This window comes from Stigmatopora nigra, chromosome 14 (genome assembly GCF_051989575.1).
Source record: "Stigmatopora nigra isolate UIUO_SnigA chromosome 14, RoL_Snig_1.1, whole genome shotgun sequence".
NCBI lineage: Eukaryota > Metazoa > Chordata > Actinopteri > Syngnathiformes > Syngnathidae > Stigmatopora > Stigmatopora nigra.
In genome coordinates, this window is record NC_135521.1 from 7,874,815 (window position 1) to 7,885,521 (window position 10,707).

Sequence of the window (10,707 nt, forward strand, 5' to 3'; positions counted from 1 at the left end):
TTTTGCTAGCACTCAGTGGCACCAGTTTGAATCTTTGCCACAAGTTATCTCACCATGACAAAAAAAATGAGAACGCGACTTTTTGTTCAAAGTATAGAAATGATCTATCTGATCTATTTTCAATGGAAATAAACAAACTCTCAAAGCAACATTTGAATCTTTCTTCTTTAGTTTGTATGCATCTTGGGTCTTCTGTTATTTTTACATCAATGCTGCTTCTTTGAATTTCAATCGCGTGTTTGTGATTATTTCTGTTTATCCTTAGAAAGAATAGCAACAGTGTCAGTGTGCAACAATAACAAAAAAACAAAAAAACTCAACTCCAACCTAGATTAAATATGTCCTATGTGACTTTCAGCTTTTGGCTGTGTTGCTCAGCTGAATTGTTTGCCACCGCTTTTATGCCGACTGCCCTTTTTGTCACACTCTGCTCATTTCTATTCAGGCTCGGGACTTGCTGAGTTTGGCGGCATTGACCGAGATTTGATCCCGCGCCGCCTGGATAAAAGGTAATGGCATACCACTGTACAACTACTTTAAAATTCAATCAAATCAAAGCATTTTATGATATTAATCTGATCTCTCCTGGCAGTTTTTTTTTCGAAGACTAGTTCTCTTTCTTTAAATGTTTTTACATCTTTTACAGTTCAAAGTTCATTCAATGTCTGTTGTACATTAGTGTTAAAGAAATATGTAGATTTTATTTTCATAAAACGAGGTGCTATATGCCCAAAGTGCAGGTGATGGATGATCAATATTATAACCAAAAAAAATGTATTAGTCCAATAGCACTAAAAATTCTATCAATACCTTATGCCTTAATCTCAGGGCGGGTTGATAAAGTTGTGAGCCATATGCCTCGTCATTTTTGGCTCTTCCGTCTGCGTAGAGAATGGCTAATGCTGCCAGTAAAATGGCCGCTGACCAGCATCTGGTTGCCGTCATTGGTCTTATCCTGTCGGGGGGAAAAATAGGTAATTAGGGACATCACTTTAACAAGTTTAAGGCGAGCCTATCAATACCACATCATAGATTAGATCTGCGTTTAAATCAATTGCGAGAAATATATGGGAGACCGGGAAATGGAGATTGAGGCAACAAAACCAGAGGATGGATTAGGACAATTAAAGAAGCCTTTCAACCGCTTAACAAGGCCCAGATTCTACAATTTTGGGTAAACATGTTTATCCGTAGAAGAACTGGAAAAAATTAGTGCCTATTTTAACAAAAACTTGTGATATTATCAGACAATGTAAGAATCCTGTTATCACTGACAAAAATGAAAAGAAGGGACACCAGCAAGAGTCAGAAATGTCTTAGTACTTTATGTTCTTCATCTCCCTTGCGGGGATTAACATGATTCAAATTTCCATCAGAGGTTTAAATGTATTTTTTCCAGTTTGGAGATAAAAGCAACACAAACACTGGTTACGTAATTATTTTCTCCATCTGATGTTTAAAACAAAACCAGATTGCATCTCCTCCTTTGCTCGTCCCCAGACGCCGGCACACTGGGAAGAGTCATCCTTGCAACGTGGCTGCTAATTAGCGCCAAATCAAGGAAAAGGACGACCTTCAAAAAAATTAAGCAATTAAGCAACAACAACAAATAAGGTAACAAGTCATGAAAGCTAACGATTGCCCTTTTGGTGTCTTAAAGCCTTCACAGTGTGAGTCATTAAGTTGAGTCTCTGAAGGGAATCCTTCAAGGTGCTGCCATAATCCACCTTGGGAATAAGTGTTAGAAGTCCAATGTGAGGACTTTGGTTATAATAGCAAGAAAATATGTTTGCCTCCAACTGCCAACAACTGCTTCTAACATGAGAAGCCAAACGGAAAAGAGTGGTTATTCATTTATTTATTTTAGATATCCTAAAAATGAAGACACAATAGTGCAATCATTTTTCGGAAGATGGCTTGCAAAAAGTGTTGTGAAAGTTTTTTTGCTCGCTTGACCGGCGTGCACCTTTATCAACCCACGGCCGCGTTCCGCATCCCGACTTTGTGGTACATCCCCTTCTGTTGGGAGCAGCGCGTGCAGCTGCCATTTCTCCGCCTCACCAAAGTTGCAGAGGCGGAGATAAAAGCCAACCGGATTACTTTTTCCCTTCCGTATCGTCTACTGGCAGCGGCCCAATCAATCTCTTTGTGTTAAATGACTTATTAATGAAGTCACTCTTGGGCTAGATACACACACAAACAGTTGCACACACAAACACACACACACAGATACATTGTTTTCATACAGTGGAACTTTTAAAGTTTTAACTTTAGGCTTGAGATGTCCCCAATCCAGCCAACGAAATTTGAAATAGAGCCTGATCATGTCACTTTCAAATGCTGGGAACCGGGTTTAGAAAATTGAGTTTTTCAAATGTGTTTATTTATTTTTTTATGACATAGGAAGAAGCACTTTCAACTAGGCCTGCTGTGTAGCTATCAGAGCTGTATAGTGTGTGGGTGTGTGTGAATGAACTACATTTGTGTTCTAATCACGTCCGATCCCGCAGGTGAAACTATTAGCCTCAGGTTAGTACTTCTATCGGGTCCTTGTCTTTGCCTTAAAGATCCTTAAAATGTGGGGGGGCTCTTGATCCCTTAAGAAAGAAGCTTTGAATTGTCATTAAGCTTCACATTTCCATTCTTTCTTTGCGACGCTATACTAGTCGGTTAATATATAACTGACATCATCATTACTGGGATACTCGTACAAAGATTACTGTCATCAATTTGATTGTAAAAACAAACTCAGAAAAATATACAGTAAGAGTGCCCATCCTCTTAGTTGTGGTTAAAGCCAAAAGAGGAGACTTTTTGTATCAAATTTAGGCGTTTTTTTCACACGACATGTCATGTTTAAACTGGCTTGAGGGGCTGAATTTTCAAAAGCTTCTAAGCAGTGCTACCAAAATGTTTTTTTCACTCCAAAGGCTCACATGGATCTTGTTTAAATTTGACGGGATTAACTCAGAATGTCAGCAGAAGATTAATTTGCAATAATATCCAATTCCAGGATGCTCCAGTCTTTTTCTTTTTTTTTTTTTTTTTTACCCCCCAAAGCTTACTACATTCAGCTGTCCTTCGCGGAAAGTCCACTTAGTAGCCTGCCAATTTCTCCCCAATTAAAGTCCACAAATTGTTTCCACATTTTATTAAAAGCAACATCCAATGTTTATTCTGGCTCTTGCCAAGATACTTGCACTTTAGAGTAAATTTCACTCTGAGACAGTATTTGCGGTCTGGTGCACTTATTCTCAAAGTGTGCGGGTATACTACCAGCTCCCTCTATGTTTATTATTTGCATATTATTTATGGATGTATAAATTAACATTCTAATAAAAACAAAATTGACATAACTAACTGGAATTTAAAAAAAATACATTCTGAGAAAGCTGACTTAACTTATTGCTTGTCATTTAGGAGGATTGGCCAATGATGCTTATCGTTCAGCACCATGGACAGCGCCACACTTCAAATCCATTCTGACTGGGGGAGGAGTTCAAACAAACAATAAGTCGCTCCTCCTAGGCAAAATTAATTTGACATGTAGCACTATCGATGGCCACCCTTGTGTTAAATCTAATATTTAACTCAACTTTTTGGGAAGAATACAAAAGGCTAGTTTTAGTAATACTGTCTCATTTAAATAAACAGACATGAGTTTGACGTATGCTTATTTGGAGTTCAAATACGGTCATGGCGCCTCCACAACTGCCTCCCATAATGTGCGTTGATTGCACCACCATTGTGGCTACGGAGGAGGTTGGTGGGTGTAAATGAGAATGTGGTCAGGCTAATGAGAGTTCATGTCGCTCAATAAGCGACACTCTAATGAGCCTCCGATGACTTTCCGAGTGGACAGGCAGCTTTGTTCTCAGCGGGACTATGTAATTCAAAATGTTCTGTTTCCAGACCTAAAGTTGGAAAGTTTTAATTTTTACATTTATTTTTGCACATGGATTACAACACATTCTTGTAATTATTATTTTTTTCTGATAGTCGACTGTCTAACAGACCCTCGTTTTTCTTTTATGATTATTCCTAATGATTTTATAACATTTTGGTACAGTTCTAAAATCTTTATTTACCAAACGGTTTTGGATTTCTGTTACAGAACAGAAGTTTTTATCTTGTTTTATTTCTCTTGCAAGGGAGGATTCTGAATGTCTTTCGTTAAAATGTTACTTCTATGTGGAACAATCGGACACACATCATTATTACTTGTTTGATGATGGACAGTGTAAAGCAGGTTTGAGTTCAATGGATTAATGTCTGGTCAGGACACGCTGTATCAAAAGCCTTGGCAGAGATTCAAGGCTTCCCCCGCCCTGTGCCCTCTCGCGTGTTGTCACACTCGGCCACATGGGGGTCAGACACGGCAATTAGGAAACAGAGCCCAGCCTTGACCACGCTTCCACACTTTCCATTATGCAGACTGCTGGCTCATCAAAAAAGCCGAAATGTATTACATGGAGCTATTTTCTTTACAAGTTAGTCTATGTATTCATTAACATGAATATATGTTCATTAATATATACTGTCCTTATCCAATCCATCAGGGGGACATACATGAATTACTTAATCGTCTTTTGATCGGTGTATACTCAAGCATGCTGACAAACATTCAGGTGGTGCAACTCACTTGTATGTTTATAGGTTTGGAGAGGACACACACAGCCTTGCTGTGCGAACACGGTGCAGAAAGAGTCGATGCCTTGAATCCTCATTCTGTGTATAATAGCTTTGAGCTACCTGGCGGGCAAGTCACACTAGGGGTGCGCGTGTATGGGTTTGATGAGCGAGACCTCCCGCCGCCGGAGGGCTCTGCCTACTGTTTCTTCCCCCTTCTTGTAAGTCTCAGCTGTCTCATTTTATCCGTATGCCTATGCTTATATTTCTTCAAGAATCTAGGAGATTTGTCTTTTGTTGTTGCAGGAAAATTCATAGAATATACATTTTGGGGTAGGTCCCAACATTTTTCGACAAAATGGGATGCTGGTGAGACAAGGCTGAGCATGGGAAAACGTGACAGACTTTTGAATGGCATTGATCCCCTGAAAGACTTTTCAGCAGTCTAAAAATAACGTGAGTGAGGGCTGTGTGTAGTATGTGGCAAATTGACTGTTTGCATGTTTCAGAACAAAATCTGGACTCTTACATTAGACAATACAGAGGTTTTTCAAACATTGTTTACATAGTGGTGATGCAACTCTCAGGCCAAATGTCAGTGGACTCTATTGTCAGGGCCAGGTTTCATTCATTCCAAACCTTGGCCGTGGATTTGGCCATGATTCACCTCATTAGAATGTAAAGGAGTGAAATGGAAATGTATTGTTATATGGAGTAAAACTGAACTTTTCTTTTTAGGCAATGTGCCTTTTGAGCATCTGGTATTTACTACCGTGTTTATACTGGCAGTGGCAGCGACAGACATTCTATGTATTTGAACGAGTACTTTGACTCTAAGCTTAATTGGACTTTTATTGCTTTGGCAGCCAATGAGTTAAAATCATCTGAAGTCACACTTTGCAGACCCAGTTAGTTTAACATGAACATGGATGTGCACTATAATACATATATACATTTTTGGTGCAGCTTGAACATTTCTTAATGTTTGGATTTACTTAATTTCTGGATCATAACAGTAGCATGCATTACCCTGCATGTCACTTTTTTTTTATTGCCACAACAAAATCTGTTGTTTATATCAGTTAATGGTTTCAAGCTGTTCACGTGCTTTGTGAAAGATTTATTAGTTATGAGAGGAACTAAAGTCCAACAGCAAAATTCTTCGCACAGCATTTTGTGCTTACTCTACCGTGAAATGGAAATTGTATGGATGTGCGGAAACAAAATATGAAATAAGAAAAAAACTAAAGTGTTCAATTTAAAAAAAGCTATTAGAGAGACAATTTGATTACTGCTCCCACTGACCCAAAGGAGCATGAAAGTTGCAATATACCCACATTTTGAAAATGTCAACGTTTAAAATATGTAAGATGAGCACCCGTATGAAGGCTCTCTTAACGTTGTTTCATATCTTTGTTATTATTGTAAATCATCGTTGCTGGGAGAAAAAAAAATCTTGACAATTCAGAAACTGACTTAAAAAAAGATTTAAAACGCCTCCTTCTGAATCTAGTTTCATCTAGCAACAGGAATGTTGGCAGGCATATCTATATGATAATAAAAAACAACTAGTGTTATACCAATATTACATATCAGTACTTAAATGTCGTCTTCGATATTGAGGAGTGCTAAGAATGCGAATGAAATATTCTAGCCCTTCTAATTTGAATGGATTGGACTTCTATGCAGAAATGAATGCAGAAATGTACTAAACTTTTTACTTTTGATTATTCTATGTCTGTACAACAGACTGAGAACCATTTCCTTGAGTTACCCATAAAGGAAGACTTCCCATAGATATTATTTCTATTGCTACCAAATTTTAACAATGAATAGGAGACAGTTGAGTGAAGTGAAAAGATTCCGACTTCTTGCCAGAGTGTGTGGGCTGAGTATGGCAACAGAGTTTGACTGCTCACTATGAAACATGAAACATACGTAACACCACATGTCCCAAAAGCCAAATTGAATCATCTCCGTTGTCAGAAAGATTCAACTTAATAGCAATGTAAATATATCACTGCTTGCTGTTTTCATTAAATTTACCCCACTTTTGGACTGGCTAAATCCACACATCTGCCAATGCTCCTTGACACACACCCCCACACACACACACACAAACACACACACACACACACACACACACACACACATACAAGGAAGAACAGCACGCTCATTAGATCTGAAATGACTCCAGCGGTACAACTTTGTGTTCTTTTTAATAAGCCTGCCGAGTTCTGTTTACACACTATGCTGGGGGACTTGTCCCATCAGACCTTTTACCTGGGCACTATGCTCGTGCACATAGATCATCAAACAGCTTTAACTGGATCATTATCATGTAGATATTGTAATAAAAGGACAGGATCGCTCAAAACATAAGTCCATAGTCTTCAAGCTTTTATCTAGTCGACTCTATTTTAGTATTTTGTACTCTAGACCGGTTTAAATCTGGCTTGAAATCGGATCCACAAAGGCATTAGTATTAATTTTGTCTTTAATTGCAAAGCTTTATGTCTTGTTTGGTCTAAAGGAATTCTGGTTTTGGGCACATCTTGGGTTTGTCATGTTTTAAGTACAACACAGTAGTACCTCCTTGTTAGTATATGAATCGTGTTTGGCTTTTTTGTGTGAATAGGATATCCATTCCTTGTGGTTTGTCAAGCTCGTACTATCTCCAATTAGAATAGCTCATCATCTCATTTTCTGAACCGCTTTATCCTCACTAGGGTCAGGGGGGTGCTGGAGCTTACTCACTCTCATACTTAGAGGCCATTTAGAGTGTCCAATCCGCCTACCACGCATTTCTTTTAAATGTGGGAGGAAACCAGAGTACCTGGAGGAAACCCAGCAAGGCCCGGAGAGAATATGCAGACTCCAAATAGGTGGACCGACTTGGATTTGTACCCAGGTCCCCCACTGTGAGGCTGACATGCTAACCAATCAGCCGCCCCGGCCGCCCATTAGACTAGCTGTATATGTTCATTCTCCTGTCATTCACCAAATCAGGATAATTTGACAGAGGATGTTGTTATTCTCAAGTGACTATGTCATAAGCATGTTAGAAGAAAACTCTGTTTAAATTGTAAGAAGAATATGTCTCCTCTAATGTAGTCTTTGTACGTTGGTTGCTGAAGGCAAATAAACAAAGTGGAATGAAGCAGTGCCAGCCAGCCACTCTTAAGCATGTTTGACTTGTGCCTTAACAAGCATCTCTGTCCGCTTTATTGTTTTAAAGTCGTATTTCCTCCCTCTTGTTTGTGAGGATCAATCCTAATTTCAAGCTATTTTTCTTCAAAGGAATTTGTGAAGTGTGACCTTTCTCGCTCCACGCCGAGACGGGAAGCCTGAGTGGATTGTTATTTCCAAAAAACTCCTTTAATAGAGATAGACTGAACAAGGCATGTTTTCCAAGTCAAGGATGAATGAACTGCTTCTTCGTTTCTGGGCTCCAAAAGAGAAAGAGTCAGCTGGAGGAGGGTCTAAATGATCAGGTTGAGGGTCATCAATTGCTACTTGCGGCTGCTCATACATTTATTCATTCCTTCATTTTCTCAACCAATTATCCTCACAAGGGTTGCGGGGGGTGTTGAAGCCTATCACAGCTAACTATGGGCACCAAGCAAGGAACAGCCTAAGTTGGTGGCCAGCCAAATTGCAGGGCATTAAAAAAGAAACTAGTTTTTTTTCAAAGGTTTAACAGTAAGGCAACAACAAGATAACAGAGATAGGATTGAGCAACAGATGAGCAGCAAATGTAAAATGTTTTTCCCCAAGGTGGAAAAGTAAAAAGTTACAAAAATGTAATTGGACATCTAAGAAATGGGGATGATTAACCCCAAATAAAGTTTCGGTGTGTATTCACTATGTTACGTCGTAGAGTTGGTGTGGTTGTGGCAGTCTTGTATTATTTTGGTGCCCTTCTATCTAACTTTTTTATCAATTATAGGCTTATCATATATAATATTTAAGACTGTTCGGACATATGATTTTCATTTAATTTAATCTCGGCGGTGAACGTTGATTTGCAAAAAAAAAAAAAAAAGAAAATCACTCAAATCTCAAGCCAGTTCAGGACATAATTCAGCCTAGCCCTGCTAGAACTCCTTTAGGGTTTACGTTATCGTGAGAAGTTAATCTGCTTTAAACTCCACACATACACACCCACTTCAACTACCATCTGCTGCAATGATTAAAACACGCCCAAAACGTGGCACTGTGTGACATCACCAAAACAATCTAACGGTAAAAAAACAAAAACAAACAAAAAGATCACATGCACCCACACACACCACCCAATGCACTGAAACAAACAAGAAGACCCCTCCCAAAAAAATCTCAAATAACAAGTCTTAATTCCTGTCTGGCAAAACGGTGTCACTCAAGGATTATAGCCCCCATCCAACCAACCCCTTGCACGCACACAAAGTAACCCAGTTGATGAATTCAAACTGCAGTTGTGCATATATCCTTATCACCACATTGTTTGGACGAATAACCCAAATTGCTGATTATTTATGAGCCTGTAAAGCAGAAAACAATTGAAGAAATACAACAAATAGCATTATCTACCTGTGTTTCCTCACTTGGTGAGAATCCAAAAAAAGAAATAATCCGCAGGCAAAATTAAAAACAAGTGCAAGGAAGCACTTCAAAGAATCCAAATGGTAATTCCCAGTAAAGCTGTAGTGGAAGGTGGCTCCGTGCGGTGTAGTAGTGGATGGACAGCTCCCACCGAGAAGCAGCTCGGGTCTGTGGTCTCCCTTCGGCAGAGCACCACTCGCGTGTGCGCCAGCAGGGAGGGAGATGCCGAGCTCACCTCCACTCGCATGAGCACCCCCACCGGCAGGATTTTTGCCGAGTCACGTGGAAAGAGGGAGAGAGGGAGGGATGAAGATAGCGAGTGGCCAATGAGAAGTAGGTGAGACAAGCCGATCGGGCCAACTGTCCTTGAGCATCATGCCGTGAGAGAGGAATAAAAGAGTTGGATTATTCCTGGATGAAGATTGAGCCATGGACAAACCTTCAAAATGAGTTTGGATACTTTATAAAATGTAAATCATTTTCATAGTGGTCAGCCTTTATGGAATGGTGTATCCTGAATATTTAATTACACTTAATATTTTAAATGTTGATGTTTTTTGGAGGAAAGAATGGCACTTGAGTGGTTGACATGTCTTGTTGAATGATACACTTTATATTTCAGAGATTTAACAAACAACAGTACAAAGCAAAAAATATTTTCATGAGTTTCATGAAGAAATCATAATCCTTTGAGTCGTTAAAAGTAAATTTTGCCTTAAGCCTTCACCTGCATCCAAAACAAGCAACTAATTGTTTTTTTCTTCACTTTTCCACCAGAACAGACGGCCTATTATTGAGCTGGCTTCCTCACAACAAGCACACAGTCAAAAATGCAAATGGTTGCAATTGATGGAGGACGAGAGGAAAAAAAAAGGAGGAAAAGGAGCACCCTTGACATTCACTGCACGCATGTTGAAGATGACTCGCTGGCATCTGGGTTTATAAACCAGCAAGTGAGTACATGTCGCACGCCGCTAATACATCAAGTGAAGCGTTAAAGTGGTGCATGCTAATTGAAGGAGGTGTTATGCAAAGGTGACGGTCTCATTTTGGAACTATGGGAGGGCGAATGGGAGTGTAATGGATAGAGACGTTAGTACAAATTTCTTGGTTTACCTGTCACCTGGGATTAGGGGTTTCAGAGGAAAACGCCAGAGTAAATTATTTACATTTTTTAACATTAAATTAAGGGTTTAAGTCAGGCTTTGGATTTTAAATGAGAATTATTGAATAAATACTCTTTATTTCGTCAAATATCCCACAAACTGCTGTAATTGGATGAACTTACGTGACAGACTGTGAACGATGTACGTTCTGACTATGGACGTTTTTGGTGTAAATACATATTAAACCTCAAAAAGTACATATCTGTTATTTCCTATTACTCCCCGATATCAAAGACTTTCCAATACTAGTATCAGTATTGTTGCAATACTGTTTTCAAATCCATAGGGAATATTTTTACAACAGTATTTTGGGTTCCAAGCTCTTAAA

The 10,707-nt window shown here is 39.1% G+C and overlaps 1 protein-coding gene across 2 annotated transcripts in view; it reads right to left on the bottom strand.

The window, feature by feature from the left end:
• The window catches only part of fstl5 (follistatin-like 5), a 57,799-nt gene extending 48,312 nt beyond the window's left edge, over positions 1–9,487 (bottom strand). Inside the window, exons 1-2 of one of the 2 annotated variants that reach the window (XM_077732591.1) lie at positions 9,202–9,487; positions 811–955 (exon numbers count right to left, since the gene is read on the bottom strand). In XM_077732591.1, coding sequence (XP_077588717.1) covers positions 811–945 — 135 coding nt within the window. In that variant the 5' untranslated portion in view covers positions 946–955; positions 9,202–9,487. The remainder of the gene's footprint in view (positions 1–810; positions 956–9,201) is intronic. The other variant, XM_077732590.1, reaches the window with a different exon arrangement.
• Between the last annotated feature and the right edge of the window lie 1,220 nt (positions 9,488–10,707).